The sequence below is a fragment of the Procambarus clarkii genome, chromosome 11, assembly GCF_040958095.1.
Source record: "Procambarus clarkii isolate CNS0578487 chromosome 11, FALCON_Pclarkii_2.0, whole genome shotgun sequence".
In the NCBI taxonomy this organism is placed as follows: Eukaryota; Metazoa; Arthropoda; class Malacostraca; order Decapoda; family Cambaridae; genus Procambarus; species Procambarus clarkii.
In genome coordinates this window covers 38,526,302-38,550,932 of record NC_091160.1, presented here as the reverse complement: position 1 = coordinate 38,550,932, position 24,631 = coordinate 38,526,302, and the positions used below count along the sequence as shown (strand labels likewise).

The 24,631-nt window shown below is 37.5% G+C and overlaps 2 protein-coding genes across 6 annotated transcripts in view; one reads left to right on the top strand and one right to left on the bottom strand.

Moving 5' to 3' along the window:
• The window catches only part of LOC123758341 (uncharacterized), a 38,158-nt gene that overhangs the window by 2,623 nt on the left and 10,904 nt on the right, over nucleotides 1–24,631 (top strand). For both annotated transcript variants that reach the window (XM_045742633.2, XM_045742634.2), the window contains exon 2: nucleotides 1,783–5,631. In XM_045742633.2, coding sequence (XP_045598589.2) covers nucleotides 1,798–5,598 — 3,801 coding nt within the window. In that variant the 5' untranslated portion in view covers nucleotides 1,783–1,797 and the 3' untranslated portion in view covers nucleotides 5,599–5,631. The remainder of the gene's footprint in view (nucleotides 1–1,782; nucleotides 5,632–24,631) is intronic.
• The window catches only part of LOC123758340 (ATP-binding cassette sub-family C member 3), a 58,142-nt gene continuing 41,435 nt past the window's right edge, over nucleotides 7,925–24,631 (bottom strand). For 2 of the 4 annotated variants that reach the window (XM_045742630.2, XM_069322636.1), the window contains 8 exons: nucleotides 24,303–24,411; nucleotides 23,508–23,634; nucleotides 22,398–22,487; nucleotides 18,827–18,985; nucleotides 15,970–16,128; nucleotides 14,922–15,088; nucleotides 13,054–13,248; nucleotides 7,925–11,331 (listed from right to left, as the gene is read on the bottom strand). In XM_045742630.2, coding sequence (XP_045598586.2) covers nucleotides 11,220–11,331; nucleotides 13,054–13,248; nucleotides 14,922–15,088; nucleotides 15,970–16,128; nucleotides 18,827–18,985; nucleotides 22,398–22,487; nucleotides 23,508–23,634; nucleotides 24,303–24,411 — 1,118 coding nt within the window. In that variant the 3' untranslated portion in view covers nucleotides 7,925–11,219. Of the gene's footprint in view, nucleotides 11,332–13,053; nucleotides 13,249–14,921; nucleotides 15,089–15,969; nucleotides 16,129–17,715; nucleotides 17,990–18,826; nucleotides 18,986–22,397; nucleotides 22,488–23,507; nucleotides 23,635–24,302; nucleotides 24,412–24,631 lie in introns of those variants that run through there. The other 2 variants (XM_045742631.2, XR_006772875.2) reach the window with 2 other exon arrangements.

The following is a 24,631-nucleotide window of genomic DNA, read 5'->3' as shown; positions in this document are numbered from 1 at the left end:
GTTTGCATTTAAGAACAGGGTTTTGTAAATGTAAATGGCACAAGTGAATGTGTGGAGTGAGTTTATGTTTAGCATGTTTAGGGATTTAAACAGAGGGGCTGAGTGTTATCTGAAACAAGATTTTGTTATTGTTCTGATAGCAGATTTTTGCTGGGTGATGATGGGCTAGAGGTATTTAGCAAAGGTTGAACCCCATGCACAGATACCATATGTGAGATAGGGATAGATTAGCACGTAGTATAATGAGAGGAGAGCAGAGTTTGGAACATAAAATCTGATTTTAGAGAGTATACCAACCATTTTTGCAACCTATCCTCCAAAATTGGGGAGATAAATGTAACAGCACAAGTAAGTGTAATTATGTACTATTCCTAGCCGTCAAGTATTTGTACTTATTTTCACTTAGTATTAAACAGTACTGTCAAATACTGTATATTGTGAATATTTGAGTTTACCTGTTAAGCTGAATAGAAAACCATGATCTAACCTAACCTTCTTAGTGTTTGAAGATTAACATTTTATTGCTTCTTAATTACAATCAGTATTTAGCCTATAGCTATATTGGTATTAGTTTTATAAAACTAATAAAACAAAACTGAAATATTTCAATAAATTGTAAAGTAACTCAGGATATTTTAAAATTTTGTATAAAATCTCTATTGTTTAATAAAACTGAAAAAGAAATTCCTGATATTTAAAACTTGTGTATAGCAAATTGAACTTGAAAACTTCATCCTAAAATTCTGAGTGTCTTAACAGAAAACGAGGAGTATAAATGGGGAGGTAAATGTAACAGCCCCATAAATGCAATTTTGTACTATGTATGACAGTCAGGAAATGTACTTATTACACTTAGTATTAAACCGTACTGTCAATTCAGAGGATGGGTTGATTTTTTAGACTTTCTTGGTTATGTGTTGTATGTGGGTGCTGAAGTTGAGTCTCCTGTCTATGTATAGGCCAAAGAACTTTCCATTATTTTTATTGCTGATATTAACATTGTCTATCTGAAGCTAAATTGCATATGTTGATTTGCATCCAGATAACATGTAATAGGTCTTTTCTATGTTTAGTGTGAGTTTGTTGATTGACATCCATAAGTGGACTTTCTTTAATTCATTATTTACAACATTATTTAATGTGAGTGGGTTGGGGTCTGAGTAGATGAGGGTAGTATCATCAGCAAATAATATAGGTGTAAGAATGTTGGAGACATTATGCAGATCATTGATGTATATAAGAAATAGGAGAGGTCCTAGGATGCTGCCTTGTGGCACTCCTAGGGTTAATGGTAGAGTGGGAGAGGTCCTAGGATGCTGCCCTGTGGCACCCCTAGGGTTAGTGGTAGAGTGGGAGAGGTTGTATCCTTGATGGCTACATATTGGTCTGTCACTAAGATAGGATCGGATATAGTTCAGGGCAAGGCCTCGGATTCCATAATGGTGGAGTTTAAGTAAGAGGTAGTTATGGTTAATGTTGTGTTCATGACCATTTAAGAAAAGTTGGGAGCATTAGCCATGTAGACTATGCAAAACAAATTTGAAGGTGTTTGATAAGTTTTAGAAACTTGTTTCCTGTACCCTTAATTTCTAATAAGTTGAAACAAAGTTAGAATACATCTGGTGTTTTTTAATTTTTGCATGGCCATAGTACAAACCTGAATGCCAAATTCAGAATGTTTACCTTGGATATATGTAGAATTATTGCTCATTTATTTTATGTTATGACGTTTAAATTATTTATTTTCCTTATTTGTGCATTTTGCTTTAATTTTCTTTCCAGGTGGAGAGTGGAGCCATGAATGCTGAAGATCCACAAGATACTTTCAGCAAAACTTACAAAGGCACAGAATCTCTCATGGCTTGCAAACATTCTGATGTCCATGGCAAAGATGAACAGGAATTGGAAAATCCTATACTTGATGCACAAGTTGATGCTTCAAGTAAATATGAACAGAACTCGGGAACTATTGGAGATGAAATACAGTTTGATGCACCTGCTGGACCTGAACAAAATCCAGGTCTCAGCATAGCTAATATCTGTATTGGTGACTTTAGTAACAGTAAGAAAGACCTAGTCACTATCAACATAAATGATTCTTATTCAACTGAAACTTTCAGTTGTAAACAAAAGTTTGGTAGCAGTGATGGCATCTTGCCTCACATAATTGTGTCCTCTCCTTTAGATACAACTTTTACTACCAAGGCAAAACAAGATTTTACTACAAAGAGTCAGAGCATCATTGTTGCGGATGATTGTAAGCATATTGGTTCTGCTATGATAAATGTTGCTTCAGTTAGTATTAAACAGAGTTCAATAAATGTGATGCCACTAGCTGTACCAGGTGGTGGATCCCCATTGGTTTCCTCTAAACTGCAGAATAATGATCACGATAAGGCTTCGAGTTGTCCTAAAGTTAAAATTAAAAAGACAGGCTCTGTTGTTGTCAGAACAATTGCACCACGTACAATACGTAACATTTCTGCAAAGTGTTCCTCCAGCAAAAATGGTGCTTGTGATGAACCTTCTGGTACTATATTGATAACTAGAGAGATGAATGAAGGAAGGACAAATGGTTCTTCTAAGGTAAGAGGGTTTCCTACAGCACAAATTGCCAACAAACCTTTACAAATCAAACTGAAAGTTAATGATCGGTTAAATCTTTCAACTTTGGATAATGAACCTTCAACAAACCAAGAACATGTGATCAAAAACTCATCACATTCTATTTGCAATGATGATGTGTTGATCTCAAGGCAGCTTGATGATGATGGAGATAATAACATTACAGGAGTAACAAGGAGAATGACTAACAGCAAGACACCAAGTGATATTGTAGATTCACACTCTGAAATACAGGATGGCAGTAGCCATAACTGTGGTTTCTGCAGGTGTAGATTAAAGAGAGCTGAAGGGAACACTAGCTTGGCACTTGACAAACCACTACCATCAAGTTTGTTAGATCCCATATCTCTGCTGCAGTGCCTGGGCATATCCTCCCCATTATATGCCAGTGGAATTACCAAGAACAATTTAAGTATTGTTGTGTGTCAGCAGTGCTGTACTCTGGTTTCAGATGGTGATGTAGTGTACCAGCAATTATTATCTGTTATATCACAGATGAGGGAACTGTGGCCCACAAATGACAGTGAAATATTAATGGTTCCTGTTGATTCAAATGGCAGTGATAATGCTTTGAAGGCAAACTATGAGTCACAGAGTCTAAAGAAAACTCCAGTGCAATCATCTCAAAATGTGTATAAAAGTTGTAAATCAATTTTACCTAAACCAAACATGTCAAAAGAGAATGATTCACTGACAAGTTATGTTGATGGAAAAGTGCACAAGGTAAAATTTAAACAAGAGCTTTCAAATAATAAGATGCGTATATGTGGATTTTGTGGAATGGATTTGTATGGCGAGGGAGACTGGAATCTTCACCAAAGTGCTGTGCATAGAGTAGAGAAAAAATGGAGATTATTTAATTTACAACCAACTCTTAAAACACTTCTTGCAAAGGAAATAGAGCAGGTTAGCATGAGAGAGAGAGAAGATTCAAGACAGAATTGGAAGTCCGAGAACATAAATACACGAAAGTGCCCTGCATGCAGTAGAACTTTCTCGGTATCTGAAGAGTTGGTGCAGCATCTACGCAACTACCACAATATGGTTATTGATGAAGAGTTTTTGTGCCATATCTCGGAGGATGCAAACGTGATGGACTGGAGTAACAGCACTGAGACACACATGGTTGAAAATTCAATAAAATTAAAAACTGAAGGGATGTGGGATGACCACACTGGAGTCCAAAACTCTGAGAGTGATGCAGTGTTTGGCTGCACTCTAACAGATAATGATACACCAGTTTGTGAAGGACTGGAAGAGCAAGGCATTATCACTACTGTAAAAGGTGAAATAACCAACATAAACACTGAAGATGATGCTTTATCAGTGCCAGATGACAGCCAAAATTATATTGGAGCTAATGAGAATAAAGAATTTAGTATACAGGTATTTAAAAAAGAGAATTCAAAGATTGACTGTAGCACAGAATTTTGCTGTAGAGTTTGTGCAGAGTCGTTCACAAGCCTAGTGGACTTAGAGAAACACGAGTGCTTGGAGCACTCAGAATCAGTTAAAGTGAATAAACACAAGATTGGTGAAGAATGCAAGGTACAAACTACATTCTCTGGTATTGACTCTTTACCAATGATTTTGAGGGCTAAAACCAAAGTTAGATGTAAGTTATGTAACCAGATTTGTGATAGCCCAGAAGATCTAAATAACCACATAGACACCTGCCACGAAAACTCTGTTGTCATTCTGGAAGATGATGGATATGGAGGCGTTATTGACCATCGCTTAGAGCTATCTAAGGCCCTTGGTTCAGATTTAGAACATGTACAAAAGGGATCTGAAGCACCTAAACTTCAACTAAATGCCTCAAAGAAAAAAACTGAAAAGAAAAAAAAAATTGTGTGTAATTTGTGTGGGGACATCTTTCTTAATCGCCTCTTGCTGGTGAGACACAAACGTTCATCCCATGGGGATGTGTATGGAGTAGGTGGAGTTAATGGGTTAGTGATGGTGGAATGTGATCTCTGTGGTAGGAGACTACATGGAATAGGATCTCTACGACTTCACTTATCTAAGGTGCACAATAGGTCACAGAAGCCTCCACTAAAACACAGATGCAAAATGTGTATATTCCACTCTAAGACACGGAACCAGCTGGAGAAACACATGCAGGAAAAGCATGGTCTGAGTGTATTGCCACCTGTTGAATGTAAAGTGTGTGGCAAAATGTACAGTGCTAAGTACATCGATATACATATAGCAAATATGCATGAAAATCAAAAAAAGTTTTCTTGTAACTTTTGTGCCATGAAGTTTAATATAAAGTCTAGTCTAAAATGTCACATTTCGTATGAACATGCAAACAACAAGTGGTCTTGTGATATGTGTCATATAGAGTTTGAGAAGTATCACCAATTACGGCAACATAGAATATATGTCCACAGTACTCAAGTGTATTCGTGTCCACAGTGTGGGAAGACTTTCAAACGTAAAAGTGATATGACAGAACATGGTAAAAGGCGACATATGGAAAAAATAATGAGCGAGTGTACTTATTGTGCAAAGGCTTATTCTGATCGTAAAAAACTTAGGTCCCATTTGATAAAGAAACATGGTGTAGCTTGGGAGGACACATTATCTAAAAGTTATGCTCGTCACCAGCGAGAAAATAATTGCTTGCGTAAACACCAGCCGAGAAATTCAAAAATAGTATCTCAGAGTTTAACTTATAATGGAGAGACCGTTGGTATTGAAATTGTGCCGAGTCAGTATGACCTTGAGGACAGTGGAGAGTACATACACTCCGAAGAGGAACAGCAAGGTGATGACCGCCGTGAAGTTCACCAGGTGCAACATACTACTCAGAAGCAGGAAAAGATAATCACAACATATGCAGGAGCCAGCATAGAAATGATGGAAAGTCAGGAAAAATTTAAAGTGGTGCAAGTTACTGAAGGTTCAAAAAATATGACCGATATGGCAAACATATGCTATATTGTTCTAGAAGAGACTCATACATGATGTGGTTAATTCTGCATTATGAATTGTATTAAGGTAAATTAATATACTGTATTACTCTATCAAATTTTAATTGTTTTTCTTTTACCGGTTTATATCCATCTTAATTTGTATTCTGTATACTGTACTGTATTACCTTACCTTTGCTGGGGAGAGCACCTTGAAGCTTCCTGAAGCTATTACACTGATTCAGTGCTATACTACTAGCTGCCATCAGTGTTGGAGTTCTTATTGGCCTATCGGGGACCACAAGTGAGGAACCTGGTCCCCCTCTAGATAGGTGCAGGGATTAGTGGCACTATGACAACCTTACATTTAAAGTTATTCGTGTTTGCCACCATCAGGAAAAACACCCAGAAAGTCAGCGAAACAAAACAAACCATTGCATGGTTAGAACGAGACTGCACCATCAAAACTGCCAAAAGGACGCTTCCAACAATGTACACAAACTATCAAAAATTAGTGAAACTAGCACGCACTAGATTCTCATTCGTCACGTCATTCTTCGTCCACCATTGTTGCTCTATGGTAGTCTCTGTCTGTATAAGGATTCTGCTCAACTTTTGGGGTTGCACTTGATTCCCGTTGTCGTGGCTCCACATATGACTTGATAATGGTCCAGGACGGACAAAAACGTCATTGTTGCTTCATCTTCTTGTGTGTGGTTTGGTCATCAATCTAAGAACACTAAGTAGGATTTAACTATGAATTTCTTCTGGGCATCAGATATTTTTCCATCCTCTTCAATTTCCTCGTGGATTTTTTTTTTCAGTTACTATGTGCTGCTTGTAGAGCATTTTGTAATTCACATCATATTTCCCAGCCAAGTAAGTTACTTCATTCTGAACTTATAAAAATGTGGATCCAAATTAATTTTGCATATTTTAACATTTTAAAAAAGCTGAATCAAATGAGAATCTGTTACCCGATCTAGGTTTCCTTTGTGTAAATATGGGGACAAATTGAAAGTCTTCTCTAGCATTGAATTCTAGAATCTAACGAATAAACATTTGCAGAACCACTATTTGTGCTGGTCAAATCTGCAAGACTGACTCTGCTGCTAACTATCTGGATTGATCAGTTTCAATTTTAAAGAAGATCTGATCAATTTCAAAGTGTCAATGTGAAGTGTTTAAGAATGCATTGTTGTTCCTAGAATGGAAAAGCTAGGTAAACTGTCAGAATTAAGATACATACTGCATAAAAATTACCTAAATATTGGAACTTACTTCATTAATTAGAATTAAATGTAAATTATGTGCATATCAGTGTATAAAAAGTGCATTTGTAACTTCGTCATTGATCTTGGAGACTTGATGCTTCACTGGACATTTATGATACAGTATTTTATAACTGGAAGAACTGATGAGTTTCGTTGGAGTGAGTTTATGTACTCACTGGACCAGAATAAGGTTCAAAAAAATTGAAAAAAAAAACAAAATGCTGTATATACAAATTTATTTTTTCCAAGTAAATTATACAGTATATCAACATGTGCAAAATTTTTTATTTTTTTTTTCAAATATTAAAAGCATTATGTACAAATCTGCCTGTTTGGAAGTTCATTGTACAAAAGCTTGTACAATGAAAATTGAATGTACAATACAGTAGTTCAATTGTACAACAGTTATGTTGCACAAATGTGATTTTCTTAGTGCTATATAATAGTATTGTACAGTACTGTTTTATAAATTGCCATCCACATTTCCGTGGAAATAATGTCCAGTCCAGGTGAATGGAATGTACTGTTTTCTTTGCACTGTCAGTTTAATATTAACATGTGCAGTGCTTCCTTCAAAAAACCCAGATCACATTATTTCAGACCTCATCCAGATTAAAAAAAAATTGCACTTTTCTGAGGGGAGCCCCTACGGCTTCCTGAAGCTTATCGGGCTAATGTATGTTATATTAGACTGGGACATTAGCTATGGAGTTCAGACCTACCAGAGACCAGCGGCAGAACCTGGCCTCTTTAGAGAGGTTCCAGAGAGCAATGGCCCTGGAAAACCCCCATCATTGGGGGGTTTTCCTTATCTGCCATCGACCGGGTTTAGGCACCCAGAAAGGTAGGCTTAACAAAACAAACCCCACATGGTAAGAAACTAACAACAAGAACCAAACAGGAGGTAGAACTCCCTACAAAGGTCTGGGGGCCCCCCTTCCCCTCTCGGGGAGGGAAGGGCTGCGCGGGCGCGGCAGTAAAGTGTGATATTTGCTTGTTTGCTTGTTTCCTTGGGATTGTAGGGAGTTCTACCTCTCTGTTCGGTTTTTGTTGTTAGTTTCTTACCATGTGGGGTTTGTTTTGTTATCCCTACCTTTCTGGGTGCCTAACCCCGGTCGATGGCAGATAAGGAAAACCCCCAATCACAGGCGGGTTTTCCAGGGCCATTTCTCCCTGAAACCTTTCTGAAAGGGGCCAGGTTCTGGAGCTGGTCCCTGGTAGGTCTGAACTCCATAGCTAATGTCCCGGTCTAATATAACACACATTAGCCTGATAAGCTCAAGGGAGCCTCCGGGGCTCACCCAGAAAATGGCATTTCATTACATTCAACACTGGTTTTGTGGCTATTACTGAATTTCCATATTTTTCATGTTGAACTCGAAATGAAAACAAATCGCTGAATTTTGTTTTAATTATGGCACCAACTATTTATATTTTGCTCTTCTATATAAATATTTAAAAACAAGCAATGTAGTACAGTATTTTAGGAATTCCCATTCATTCCCTAATTTTCCCCCAGGATCTGTGCAAATTTCATTAAGTGGAATTTTTATTTCAATGTATCACATGATGAAAATCTCCCAGTAGAACCTAACTGTTGAGATCTCATACTCATCTCCATTATTTCCCAGGTGCCCTTTCAGCCCCTAAAGCTTATTTTTCAAAGATAGGGCCACGACCTCCCCCCCCTCCCTGGATGTTGAAGCTGAAATAGGCCCATCAACTTTACCATGATCAAAACTTTCTTTGGATCAAGATTTTATATGAAAAATCTTGAGAGAAATACAAAATTTGGTGGGTCCAGTGGCAGGATTTTGACCTTTTGAGAGATCTGTTAAATGAACATCTGGATTTTTGATGGAGCACTGCATAGTATTTTAGTACAATGTCAGTGGAGCCTATATTCTTATAGACCACAATTAAAATGAACCTTGATCTGGTGGTAAGAATTTCTTACTGGATAAACCTTTTCTAAGGATATTTAATTAATTGAAAATAAATATACAGTATCTACTAGCAGTACTAGTCAGGCTGAATCAGGTAGGGAGGAAAAGAAGATATTATAACATAGAAGAAAAGGCTAAATATACTGAGAAAACTGAGATGGTTGGGGAGCATTTACCCACATTGTGGTTACATGGGATTACATTACCAGGATAAGGCTGAATTTCAGAAAGAAAAGGCTAATCTTCTACACTTTGGGTAGCTCAGCTACCCAAAACGTCCAGCTCAACAGGCGGGGTTTGATTTGCCCAGCAGTTCACATGCAGGCTGTGTCCAACATTTTCACAGATGGGTTATCCCATCTTCCGTCCCATTTCCACAGAGTAGACTGTTGATGATATTTCCTACTACTGGATTGCGAGATGTTAAGTTGTCCCAAGGTGGACCTCTTCACATTGGCATGGAACCAACACCTTCCCTCTTACTTAGCTCCTTTTCCCAATCGCAAGGCTCTCGCGGTGGATGCCTTTCGAACTGGACTGGTTGAGGCAGAGGTTCCCTTACCTTTTTCCTTGATGGGTCCTCGAGATGCTGTCCAGTCTGGAATCATACTCAAGGAGGGTGATCCTTCTGGCTAGGTAGCCAGGCTAGTCTTGGCGTCTGGTGCTCCTAGCTTGATCCGAAACCCGGTGGCTGTCTTTTTTAGAGCAGATTGACTTGTTAGTATACTTTGTTGGTTTGAACTCATCCTCTGCTCTTTGCATTTGGTGTTTGCACACATGTCTATTACCATTTGTATGGCAAAAATGGTTGCTAGTTTGTTGGTGTCTTACCCGTGTCTTTCCTCACAGCAACAGCATGAAGATGCTTGGCGCTCATTTCTCCACTTCTTGTCAATTTGTCGTCTTTTTGGTTTCGATCTGGTCTGACCTGTCCTTTTTGTCGTGCTTGTTTCTTGCACTGGTATCCGATTCACTAATAATGTTACCTCTTTTCGTTTGGCATTGGCAGAGCCTCTGTTACATTGCATTTGGTGTCAACACCTCCATGGCACCATTTCACAGGTTGTCTCGTATATATATTTTTTTTTTACTTCAGGCCTGTTCATGCTCCTCCTCATTTCGGTTTATGGTTTTAATTTTGGCTCATGATATCTTTCTTAAGGCTGTCTGTCAAAAATTGTCTTTTTGATGGGTATCACTTCCAATTGTTGGGTTGTGGAGCTTTAGGCTCTTCTCAGGAGGAGGGGGAGGGCTTTGATCCTTTAGCTCTAGTAGGTGGGTAGTCTGCCACCACCTTCTTTTCTGATGAATGAGTTAGCACGCTTCCAGAGGGGTTCTTTAATGATTGATGCTTGGTTCAGCCAGAGCTGCATGCTTGTTTGTTGACCCTGTTTCCTTGATTCCCTATTTTAAGGCTTGCATTTCTCAGGTCATCTAAGTCTAGCCACCCAGCGGTCTACCCTTGAGCCCATGATGTTCACAAATACAGTACATACAGTTTTGGCCGCTGTCTTCTCCAACATATCCTGGACTAATATTTGGGCTCGAGGACTTTGGCATTCTAGCGACCCAACATTTGGTCAGTGTTCCTGGTCCCAGTCGGTCGTGTGCAACATTTGGCTGTGTCTTGTGGACTTGGTTATCCTCTTCGTTCTAGTGCCTGCCACCTCTCCTTTCTGCTAAGTCCCGTTTTTGTTTCTCTGCGGTTAGCTTTAGGATGCCACCAGGGAGGATGGAAGGGAGGGGGTGGCTCCCTCCAGAAACCCAGCATTGATTGTAATGAAACTCTTCAGTTCAGGAGGAGTCCTGTACTAAAATGTTTCAAGCTAGTTAGAGTGAATTACGTGTTTGTGTGAATCATTTGCAGAGTTGTTAAGTGGTTTTGAGGCATCATTTTCTGGGAACCCCCAGTTGTCTGTAAAACTTCCCTGAAGTTTTGAAGGCTTTTTCTGGTAGGGTGTTGGATTGTTGCTGGCTCCCGGCACCTCTGTGAAGGGTGCCAGGTTTTGACTCTGGTGCCTGGTACATCAAACAGAACTTCTGTGACTTATAACGTTTAGTATGGAGCAATCTCAGCAAGATAACTTCAGGGAGCCACCGAGGCTCCTCCAGTCAGAGAAGTTTTAATTCGTTCAGTTTTTTTTTTTTTTTTACTTTGTACCCCAACAGGTTTTTTGTTTCCAGTCTCAACAAATTTAATTTAGTTTAATTAGAAAAAAAAAGTGGTAAAATGAGTAATTTATCACAATTACCTTCATGTACTGTATTGTTTAAAATATTCCTATTGAATCTCTTAAGAAGCCAGTTCATGAAACTTTCTGGTTAATGCTTATTATTAGTTCACAGTAGACAGCAAATTATCTGTTGGTAACACATTTTCTATATTTGAAAACAATGCTATACCAATTTGTTAAATACATTTACTGTATAATGATATATTAAATGCACACGAGTATCTATACAAGACCAGCATCTTTTGCCATCCCATAGAAGATGGAATCTCTGCTAGCCAGTAGTGCAGCTGGCGTGTTAAATTCTGCTATCTTGCCCTTGTCCATCACCATCACTCTGTAGAGAGAAACATAAAGGTCTTCACATGATGCATTAACCCTCTGAATGTGCATGCTATTACTGTTCCAATTTTTATAAAATGCAAGTAAAAGTCTACCTCTCGTGGTTTAGCTGTAGTGGCCCTATGAAGCGGCATTTTTTGGTAAAAGCAATTCAAGGTGCCACACACAGGGAATAACTTTGTCGATTTATTTCATTCTCTCAATTTGTTTTAGTTTTCATGCTAACATGTTGTAATGATGTCAATAGTGGTGTTAATTTGAAAAAATGTGTGTACACATATGCACACCCTATATTTAGTCATACTGTACTAATATGTGGAGTAACCATATTGACTTGGGAAATAAGCTAAAGTGCTTTTGACTTATGTCTTCATCAGCAACTTATAAATGCACATAGTGCACATTTTGCCTGTAAATATATACATGGTAATCATTTGCTGTTGTTAAAAGTTCGATGATTCCTGTAGGACTGCCCTTCACATTCAAACACTGAATGGTGCACCAGACATACTCATCATATTTTTACTAAGACCCCTCAAAGGAAACAAAAGGATTTTTTCAAATATGACAAATGACTGACAGAAGTCTTTACTGTCAAATGACGTTCCCCAAGATTGGGTGGGGCTATTTAAAAAATGGGGCACCGGAATCGCAATAAAATTCTCTACACGGACATATGCATATGAATGTTTAATATAGGTAATTGCCCACCCGCAAGAGTGTGTGAAGTGGAGAGTAGTTAGCCGCGAGCGCACTGGCGAAAACACGGGGGAAATCATGCTTGGAAAGTTTATACGTTTCCTGACCCTACTTTTCTATGTACGTATTTTTTTTTTATACCAATGTGTTCGCAATAAAATTTTCTATAAGATGAACTGTATAACATTTGTACAAAGCATGTGTAAGAGAAGCGCCAAATATAGAACCACGTCGCTCAGTATGCGTTCGCGGCAGAAACGAACGCATTGTTTTCGTTCGTTTGATGTTTGTCATGTTTATACTTGTTGAAACATTTTATAATTTGTATGACAGTGATCGCAGTAAAATTCCCTACACAGACATATACATAACACATACAAATATTTCCCACGTGTTGGATATATCAACGGCTAAAGGGAACCCACTGCCACACGCTCGCCACACCCTTAAATCAGCTCCAGGCGATTGGAGCATATGGGCCAATTGCCTGAAAATGGTTAAGCAATTTAAGGGTTAAAGAAGCAGCATTTGCCACACAAGTACTGCAGTATGTAAACATTATATAGACTACTAAGCAATGAGAAAGATGAATTCTCACTTGATAATGCAGTAGTGCTAGCCAAAAGAAAAACTGCGGGATTTTATTTTGTTTACATCTAATAGTAAATGGTTTATTTGATGTAGATGAGGAATTATAACTGAAGTGAACAATAAGGTATAACCAACCGTAATGAGTTATCTTGTTATCCTTTTTCTAAGTATATATATATTGAATTTTTTTATAGACATGCTTATTTCATCAATGAATTATTAGTTGAATATTTCACAAAACTTACATGATGAAATATAGTCAGTGTAATTTACCATAAAGTCTTACAATAGAAGTAAAGTTGGGCTCAGGAAACAGCAAAACAAATGCATCTGCAAATCATAAGAATAAAGGAAAAATAATTTGCTACACTTAATTTACATAATGGAGTACTCTAAGTACATAACAAGGTTTTAGAGTGAGACTAACCTGTCACAATCCATAATGGTGTTGAGACGATGGGCAATTGTGAGCACTGTGCAGTCAGCAAACTCAGATCGGATAGTGGTCTGAATCAGATCATCAGTCTCCAGGTCGATAGCTGCCGTTGCTTCATCTAACACCAGAATACGAGACTTACGGAGCAGAGCCCGAGCTAAGCTAACAAGTTGTCGTTGGCCAACGCTAAAAAGTAACAGCTTATTAGTACACTCACAATAATCTGTGCACCCTGTATGCATACAGTATGTATATTTAGTTTCTGCAATTGATTCTTCTTTCATCAGAAGAAATCTGATGAAAGTTAAAAATAGCTAAGAGATAATGATAAACATGAGAGCATTTACTCATCTAGACAACACATATCTGTAGTTGCTTTTCACTGCAATGGTGTATTTTATACTTGCAGTGTGATAATTTAGTAATTTGCACATTACACTATGATTTTACATTTACAGGTTACATTACACAATGATATTAAAACTTGGCTGATATGACAATTTAGGAGCAACTTGTTTGACAAAGAACATTGGGGGATTAAGTTACCTAGACTGAGAACACAACATTTTTACAAATGAAGGTTTAGTATAAAATGAACTGATTAATGTTTGAAGTTTTTTAAACAAGTTGAGATGATATAATTAAGAACATTCTTTATGTTTCTTCTTGAGGCTGTGTGAGAAGTCTCTTGTAACATTCCATTTATTTCCTTATATAACAATTTATAGATAAATTATGCATACAGTGGTATCTCCGTTTACGAATTTAATCCATTCCCTGAGACGATTCGTAAACTGAAACAAATTTTCCCATAAGAAATAATGTAAATTGAATTCGTTCCACACTCCCAAAAATATTAACTTCAAAATACATTTCATATCTAATACTACAAATATTTTGTACTATAGTATGTACAAGTTATATCTTACCTTTATTGATGACTCTCACTGGCGTATGGAAGACGATGAGGAAGGGGGGGAGGAGGAGAGGTGTTAGTGTTTGGAAGGGAAATCCCTTTCCATTATAACATCAGGTTGTGATAATGTTCCCTGAGGTACTCTCTCTCCTACGTTTTGCAGGCATACCACTGGTACCTGGTTGTGGGTCTCCGCTTGCTTGTCTTACTAAGAATCTGTCTATAGACAATTATTTTTTGCTATGTTTTAACACTTGTCTGTAGTGAGACATCTCATTGTCATTAAAATGGTTAATACAATGGCATGCTACAGCTTTATCTGGGTGACACTTTTCGGCAGAACTTTGCAGTTCTTCCCATGCTGCACACATTTTCTTAATTAATGAGGAAGGGACATCCTCTACTGCTTCCTCCTTCCCCTGAAGAAATTTCCTCAGCTGTCTCTTGTTGCTGCTCCTTGTGTAGGGCTAGGAGTTTGTCGGTGGCCAGTTCTTCACTGTGTTCCTCCACCAACTCCTTCATATCAGCACCATCCAGCCTAGCTAGTACAACAACCCCTCATACCATTTTCATGTTTACGAATAATCTATTGTTTTTGTTCTGTCATCCTCACATTTGTTTTCTTAGATTGAACCTTACCACTAACTTGGGACCCATGGCATGATATATAATAATTAATTTTATGTTCAGAAACCAAAAAAGCACCAAAACAATGAAATTCTTAACAAAGAATTAAAGTGCGATTGTCACTAGGCAGAAGGCATTGGTAAACTGAAGCGTGCCTCGCCCTTGCCACCAGGAACCACTCACTCGGTCGACCCAAACGTGTATCAACAAACTCGCCAAGCTAGGCAAAGCTTGTAAACGGAGTTAAATTTTTTTAAGAAATTAAGCTCGTAAACCGAAAAATTTGTAAACTGAGGTTCCACTGTAATATTTTTACCTGAGGTTTGAGCCACCTTCATCAATGTTGGTCTGAAGACCAAGATCTTGAGCACGAACAAAGGAGCTAAGATGAGCCAACTCCAGTGCATGCCACACGTCTGCATCGTTATAGGTGCCAAAAGGATCCAAATTAATGCGTAATGTTCCACTAAATAAAACAGGGTCCTGTAATAAATATTAATTTTTATTATTATTTAAACATAAGAATATCCAACCCATCCTCTTGTTCAGATAGTACCTATTGTGACAATCGTGAATTGTCACAAATGCGTACATACTTAGCTTTTAGATAGTAGTATACTGACTAGTAAGGAATTCTTTTAAAATAAATGAAGCTAAAACACAAACCTAAATATTCCTTGGCCTAGTATAGCATATATATGTACTATAGGCCTAGGGAGGTTAGGTTAGTTTAGTTTGTCAAAGCAAAGCAACACGAGTAAAAAATAGTTTTCCGGTTTGTCCAACTCCTGACAAAGTCCTGTCAGCTGTCAAAATTGCCCAGCTGTCAGGCGCCTGACAGCTGGGTGGACAGCGCTTCGGATTCGTAGTCCAGAGGTTCCAAGTTCGATCCCCAGTGGAGGCGGAGACAAATGGGCAAAATGTTTCTTTCACCCTGATGTCCCTGTTACCTAGCAGTAAATAGGTACCTGGGAGTGAGACAGCTGCTATGGGCTGCTTCCTGGGGGGAGGGGGATAACAAAAAAAAGAGGCCTGGTTGTGAACCAGGCCGCGGGGACGCTAAGCCCCGAAATCATCTCAAGATAACCTCAAGAAGATAACTCAATAGTTCAGATTTCTATGTTCTAATTTTGTTGTACTTTGGTATATATACTATGGTCCTCATCATTACTATAAGTACAGTACTAACAAAACAGGAGGATGGGCTGTAATATCAGTATAACAATCCTATGCTTTATAACATAAAAATTGGAAATGTGTAAGTTCAGAATTTTGCATTCTGTATGAACAAAAAATATTTGCAAAGGATGAACAAAACAATATTAATTTAAAATTTCAGTAAAGCTTTGAACATTCATAAGCACCTGAGGTATAATGCTGAGACATTGCCTCAAGTCTTGGAGTCCTATTTTAGCTATATTGATGCCATCAATGTCGATGGTACCGCCATTGGCCTCGATAATTCTAAACAGAGCAAGAGTTAAAGATGACTTGCCAGCACCAGTTCTCCCCACAATGCCAACCTAAAGGAAACAAAATTATTAATATCTGGATTCAAGTACAGTTGATAATAAATTGGCTCGTTATAATATCTACAGAAGTTATGAAACTAATAATGATACATATTTCATGCGGAGAGGAATCACTTTGATGGCAGTGACAAATTGGTTGCTCATGCTCTGCCAAACCTAATCTATAATATCCTTACCTTACCTAACCTAGCTTATCCTAACATATTACAAGAGTCCCAAATTAAAACAAAAGTTGTTTTACATACTGTACAGTGCAGTACAGTACAGATCAATTTCTTATAGGTCTACTTCAGTATTATTATGCCTGTATAAGTCATCCCAGTTTACAAATGTAAAAACATAATACAAAGATTTTTTTCTGACAAGACTTCTATATCTGTTCAGTAAGTAACTGGTTTTATGGAAGGGCTTCTCTCAGTAGCTCCCAAGCAGCCGAGTGGTTAGCTCCAAGCCTAACTCTCCACACCAGGCCCTTGTGTGTCATAAGTGTCTACAGGAGACTAGAAGCAGAACCTGGTTTACTCATTCAAGGCAAAGGGAGTCTAGGAATACTAGATCAATCCAAGCAAAGAAGAAAAACCATTGGTAAAATAATTGCCAGTGTAGTTACAGGATGAGAACTACACTCGTGGTGTTCCATCTTCCCAGTACAGTGTACTCTCATGATGCTTCCAAACTACTGACTGGTTGGTTTGGCCCCCATAACCTTCTCACTTAACTTGTTCCAACCATCTACCATATTAGAAAGTGAATGCTCTAATATTTTTTCAGCAGTTTTCTTTCCTTAGTTTGAACCTATGTTCTCTTATTCTTGAGGTTGGAGTTTTCAAAAATTCTTTATCAGTTTTATCGATTTCTGTTACTATTTTCTATGTGACATATCACCTCTTTCCTCTACCTTCTAGTTTTTGTATACAGTATTTAATGCCTCTAATCTCTCCTCCTTGTTTTTAGTTCTTGGAGTCATTTAGATGCTTGCCTTTGCACCTTTTTCCAGTTCACTGATGTGCTTTTTGAGACATGGGCACCATACAACTGCTGCATATTTCAGCTCACAAAGGTTGTGAACAATTTCTTTAATATTTCACTACCATGTACTTAAAAGAAATTCTAATGTTGGAATTCATAGTATAATGTTCTTTATGTGGTCCTCAGGTGACAATTTTTTATCTAGAAACTTTCCAAGATTTCTTTCTTTTATCAGAAATCTTTAACCAGTGTTACCCATCAAAACATGGTGAGTCTTCCCTCCTTCCTTCCTTCCTTCCTTCCTTCCTTCCTGTGAGACTTGAGAAATTACAAATTAGAAATACAGCCTGAGCAATATGTTCTTCAGAAATGCTAGGTGGAGAATCCAGAGCCATGCTAACACACATAGGGAAACACACATGGGAACAATGTATGTGACAATGGAGCGGATCAATTGCTAAGTAGCAGATATGATTTGCATAAATGTGTAGCATAAGTTATAGATTAATGAGACCAATTAATCATTATTACCAGCCAGACGTAGTCATGAACCTAAGAAACAGAACGAGAGGGCAGTTGGGGCATGGGCCAAAACACAGAGGTTAGTACCTGTCATAAGACTGTTATATCATGCTTGGGAATCATATGACCATCTAATATGCTGCTTCCAGTAAGATTTGACTTAGCTGGACCATGAGCTAAGATTGGCCAGAGATTGAGGCTGCTGAGGTCAGATCATTAAAGCACGGGAAATCAAGTAGGGAAAATCAAGGAGTGATTCTTTGATTCAGTATACAGTCTAGTATTCACAGTACGAGGTACTAGCTTTCTTGTCCATGTCAAGTTGGTTGCCATGCCAAGTTGACCAGATCACTGTATTCATCTGGAAATTAAATAAGAGAATAACTAGGTGAATTGCCAGTTACCACTTCCTGCTGACATTACGAGAAGCAAAAGGAGGATAGACGTGTTTCCCTACCTGCATTAAGGAAGAGCTAGGCCACATTGCTGTTGTTGGTGGCCCATGTGTGAAAGAAGCAGCTCGATGATGTTACTGTAATTAGCATTTGCTATTGGTGTGATCACATGTTGCATGAGCAACTACCAGGTGTGGACAGGATAAGAGCTATACTCATGGTCTCCCATCTTCCCAGTACTCTTTGTTACAGTATATAACACTTTGAAACTACTGACAGTTTTGGCCTCCACCATCTTCTTACCTAACTTGTGCTAACCGTCTATCACTCTGTTTACAAAAATAAATTTTCTGTGGTGTCCTGCATGTGCAGGCTATGACTTGGGAGCAACTGTGGAAGCCTTCCTCAGGAAGCAACACATATTCAGTATGTGAAGGAAGGAAAACAGAAAAGGTAATAATATTGTGTATTCAGTGACTAATATTTTATCAGAAATGTTGTAAGCAGGTAGAATGAATAGTGTTGGCGAATGGAAAAAGCAAGATACATGGAGGATGTAGGCCTACTAAGGAACACAAATTGATAATTAGATACTGTATATTCCTTGTAATTATAAATAACGAAAATGCATTGAAGGAATGACTTGTTTTAATCATGAAAAATTATTACTATTCTAAAGAAATGGTAAAGAACAATGAATAAATGTTCTTAACCAATAAACCTTAAAATCTTGCCACAGTAATCTGCTTCATAAGAATACAATCTTGTGTCGTTATCAAGACAATATTTGACAGCATTCCTACCTTTTCTCCCGGGTTGATGGTACAGGTGATGTCCTTGAGTACGAGGTCTAGGCCGGGACGGTATCGGGTTTGGTAATTGGTAAAAGTGAGACAGCCCCACTCTGGCCATGACTTTGGTGGAGTAGAGACCTCAATGTTCCATGGTGCTTCATGTTCCTCCTGTGGAGACATGTAATATCATATTGTCTGTACATATTATAAGATTAATCTAAATTCTAAAGATTTACAGTTACAATGACTAAAGTGAAAAAAAAATATATACAGAACAGCATGACCTTGAGTTGTCATAGCACTGTCTTTAATTTGAACTTATAGGGGAACAAGATTTTGAAGACAAAGTTGGAAAATTGATAAAAAACCGACACTGGGGATATTTAAATCGTCTAAGCTGAAAATATTGCCACCTAAAAGTGGGCAAACACTTCCATAAACTATACTTCCCTCAAGAAATGTGAAATAAGTATTTAAGTATGTAATCATACTAATACAGTGGTACCTTCGTTTACAATCGTAATCCATTCCCAGAGACGCATCGTCAACCAAAATGAATTTTCTGATAAGAAATAATGTAAACTGAATTAACACTTTCGCGCTCTCGGCGCTCAAAAAAAAAAACAATACCCCAGATGCTTTCGGCACTTCGCGCGCCTACGCGGTAAGACCGAAAAAGTGTACACTCTTTTGACTGTCCTGACAATAATTGAAGGCGCACGTATTTAAATTTGGTATCACTGTGTTCGCAATGAAATTGTCTATAAGAGCAAACCTATAAAATGCCGCCCAAGCATAAGGAGTATCAACACCAAATAAAAAACTATGCAGATCACTCGCCGAGAGCGCCAAACAGCAACAAAATGTTTCCACTTTCTTAATGGTTGCGAAGCCTACAGTTGTCCTACATCGCTAATTTTGGTATCATTGGAATCGCAATAAAATTCTCTACACGGACATATGCATATGAATGTTTAATATAGGTAATTGCCCACCCGCAAGAGTGTGTGAAGTGGAGAGTAGTTAGCCGCGAGCGCACTGGCGAAAACACAGGGGGGAAATCATGCTTGGAAAGTTTATACGTTTCCTGACCCTACTTTTCTATGTACGTATTTCTTTTTTATACCAATGTGTTCGCAATAAAATTTTCTATAAGATGAACTGTATAACATTGGTACAAAGCATGTGTAAGAGAAGCGCCAAATATAGAACCACGTCGCTCAGTATGCATTCGCGGCAGAAACGAACGCATTGTTTTCGTTTGTTTGATGTTTGTCATGTTTATACTTGTTGAAACATTTTATAATTTGTATGACAGTGATCGCAGTAAAATTCCCTACACAGACATATACATAACACATACAAATATTTCCCACGTGTTGGATATATCAATGGCTAAAGGGAACCCACTGCCACACGCTCGCCACACCCCCAAACATACTTTGTGTATTTTTTTTTTACTCATAGAAGTTTATGTGATATAATATTCATTCTGGTACCAAAAAATTCGCAAATAAATTCTCTACAAAACAAAAGTATCCCCATCCATTTCGGTTAAAAAATGGAATTTATAGAAATATTTTTTCGATTGACGAGAAAAGTAGGCAGTTATGCGGAATCGTAAGAAAAACCAGTGACGAGTTATCTCTAATATAAAGCGCGAAAGTGTTAATCCGTTCCATACCCCAAAAAATATTAACTTAAAAATACATTTTATACCGTATAACACTCATATTGTACTAGCTACAATACAATATGTACTGTATATCTTACCTTCAATGAGGACTCTTGTTGGCGTATGGAAGACAGTGAGGTGGAGAGGTGTTAGCATTTGGAAGGGGAGTCCCCTTCTATTATAACATCAGGCAGTGATTTTCTGGGGGTACTCTCTCTCTCCTATATTTTGCCTGCATACCACTAGGACCTGCTTGTGGCTCACTGCTTGTTTTTCTCACTAAAAACCTGTCTAGCGATACTTGTTTTTTTTTCCCTACGTTGTAACACTTGTCTGAAGTGAGACATCACATTGTCATTAAAAAGTTTAACACAACAGCCTGCTACAGCTTGATTTGGGTGAGCCTTTTCAACAAAAGTTTAGGTTGAACTTTACCACTGACTTTCTTAGGACCTATAGGCGTGATATATAATAAGAGCTTTTATGTTAAAAAAGCAAAAGAGCAGGCAAACAATTGAAATTCTTTACAAAGAATTCAAGCACAGCCGCAATCGTTACAAAGTGGGATAGACTTGTAAACTGTCAAACTGAGAGTGCCTCATCCCATGCCCCCAGCACCACTCGCTCGTTCGACCCATATGGGTACAAACAGACATTGTCTTCCAAGTAAATCGTTGTACACCAATTCAAATTTTACGATGAATTTGACGTATACCAACAAATTCGTACTCTAGAAGCGGTCAGTCAACTGAGGTTCCACCATACAAGCTTTTTTGTAGTGTAGTCAGAATAAGCATTGTCGAGTCTGGCCAGTAACTAGAGTGATGATCACATTGACATATATAATCACAGACAGTTTGGGATCTATGAAAATAAAGAGATTTTATTTATTACTACCTTAGACTGCTAATAAGATTACAAAATTAAATAAAAAATCAAATTACAATACTATTGATAACTACATATTAAAATTCATTACTGTATAATAATAATAATAATAATAATAATAATAATAATAATGTATAGGATAAAAACTCAGACTTGTGTATATGTGAAATTTATGTAAGGAATTTATACTACGTCTTTCGCACTCTCCTGAGTGCTTTATCAAGGTCTTGAGTGTGTGATTAGGACAAGACTTACATCTCAATGTCTAATAGACGTCGAACGATAATATAATAAACATCCAATAGACGCTGAGATGTAAGTCTCATCCTAATTACACACTCAAGCCTTGATAAAGCACTAGGGAGAGTGTGAAAGATGTGGTGTAAATTCCTTAGATAAATTTCACATATACACAAGTGTGGGTTTTTATCCTATGTTATTATGTCTGTGAAAAGACATTATCATTACTAATAATAATAATAATAATATTTATTTAAGTAAGCGTACATAAATAAAAACAATACTTGTATAGGAGAGAGAGATTCATAAGTAATGCACAGTGCCTAAAGCCACTAATACACAAGAGTGTTTTGGGTATAACATAAAAATTAAGAAAACAATATACAGTACAATGTAAGCTTAAGAGGGTAATTCTTAAAATTACATGAGACAATATAACAATTATGGAGAGAGAATTAGAAAATGACTGACAATTATTACAAGATGGTAAGATGATTATACAAGAGACAAAATGAATTCAAAGCTCATAATTCCTAATTTATAAAAAAATTGCAAGACAGATGACATGCATCAAAGCACATTGCCAGTGGACACAGTTGGTTGAAAGCGACAAATGTTACATATGAACAGTATGTAATGTATGTTGTTTTTAACCACTGTGCCCACTGGGATTAATGGTGGTAGTGATAATGAAGTAGATACAATATTCATATTAAAACTCAGTACTGAAGGAAATTCGATTATCAAGGGAATGAAAGATGTGAATAGGAGACGTACCTCAATGTATCCCTTAATTCTCTCGACAGACACAATATTGGCTTCTATTTCTGAGCTCATCCTTACCAAAAAGTTGAGAATTACCGTTACCTAATTAAATAGAAAATAAAAAGAACGTGAGTGAAAATGTACATGGTGAAATAAAAATATTTACAGTTCCAGTATTGTGATTGTTTATGTCAGGTTTAATTAAGGTACAGTATTCATTTACAATAATTCTCCTTACAAGTCACCTGGAATATCTCCTATTTTTGTCTACTTTTAAACTACATGTCCATGTTTATAACTACAGTCTCAGACCAAATTATAGTCTTTTTACAAGTGAGCTCTTGCATACTTGAGGAGCACTTGTGCTGAGCTACGACCGGCCTGGTACATGCCCTGCCATGGGGCTAAGCCCTGGCACTTTTCCTCTCCCAGTGCTCTTAAACCTTTGCATCCTTTCCCACTACTCCTCTCACCCCAGAGGGTGGGTCTTTTCTCTTACTTAATTCATTCATTCATTGAACTACAGAACTGAAAATTATTGATTACCAATATTTGAAGATCTATGTCTTTACCTTTTGTCTGTTAATCTTTTTGAAGAAACATTTTGAGGCGTACGTGAAACATGAAATTAAAAGAAGTTTTGCACTTGGTCACCGTTATGTTTTCAACTTCACTCGAGACACAACACAACTTTGTGGTTAACTGCACTTTCTTAACTTTACACTGCCCTTGAAATTAAAATTATTCCACTCCTTTATTTTTCTAAGTGTGGTTGTGTAATTTAGTATTTAACTGCTCCATTTAAATACGCTTACCTTAGTTGTCTTAGATATTCTTGTCTCAGTGCTGGGTAATTGTAGAATTAATTACTTTTTACAATTGCACAAGTATAAGGTATATATTTTTTACCCTAAAACATTGCACAATTGGAGTGCATTTTAAATAGGATATGGAAACTTTTTCTAAGTACCATAGCAAACATAAAAAAATTGCACTAGTCCGACCAAATGATGATTTTCAGCCAATTGAAAATTGTAGTAAAAGTGTTAACATATGATCAGTACAGTACAGGGAAAACCAAGATAATTATTAGTAATTATAGATGATCACAGTTACACTTACATTAAGAGCATAGGTTAAAGTAAGACCAACAATGCCCGAGCTCACTGAGCCCCGACCAGCTACAACAAAGATGGCCGCAGCAAAGATGATGATGTTCCCAATAAACTCAAGACGTATACCTAACCACCTGCAAAGAAATAAACAAAAATTAATTAGATGTTTAATTGTGGGTTTTGTGTTAATGTATAAGAACACATTCACTGTATCTTCACGTATTATTTAGGTGATTATAGATTTCAAGCTTGAGAAAAGACCTGCATCTACTGCATGTTAAGTGAACCCCTAACGTGTGTGAAAATAGATCCAACTATCAGCTTTGCCCAAAACAACAATAAGAAAGTGTGTATGAACAAATATGAACACAAGATGCATTTATGAAACAGGTCTGTTAGCTACACATACGGTAAGGACGAGTCACTGAAAACCTTGCTTTAAAGTGTTAAAGGTGAAAGATCAACTGGTGTAGTGGTAAGACACTCGCCTGGTGTTCCGCAAGCGCTTTGTCATGGGTTCGTATCCTGGCCGGGGAGGATTTACTGGGCGCAAATCCTTAACTATAGCCTCTGTTTAACTCAACAGTAAAATGTGTACTTGGTTGTAACAACGATTCTTCGCAGCGGGGATCGTATTTCAGGGACTTGCCTGAAACGCTACGCGTACTAGTGGCTGTACAAGAATGTAACAACTCTAGTATATATCTCAAAAAAAAAAAAAAAAAAAAAAAAAAACTGGGCTCAAAGTAATAACTTATGTAATAAAAGATGCACTTAATTCCTGACAGTTCTAGAGACTGACCTGTTACATGCAAGGTTGGCCATGAAAGCTTGCAAACAATAATCTGTTTTCATGTGGGATGTATGGATGAAATTATCTTGTTTTTTAAATGCCCGAATAATTGATGCACCTGAAATAATTACAAAAATATACATGAGAACACAATGAAATATTATTCTATATATTTTTAATTTTCACCATTATCAGTATTACTCCATTCCCACTTTAATAGGGATGAGAAGCATCAACACAGAAAATAGGGAGCAACTGAGCAGAGTGTTTCTGCCCGAAATGTTATGCATGTTAATAATAGCTGTGCAAGAATGTAAGAACACCAATGTGTACATTGG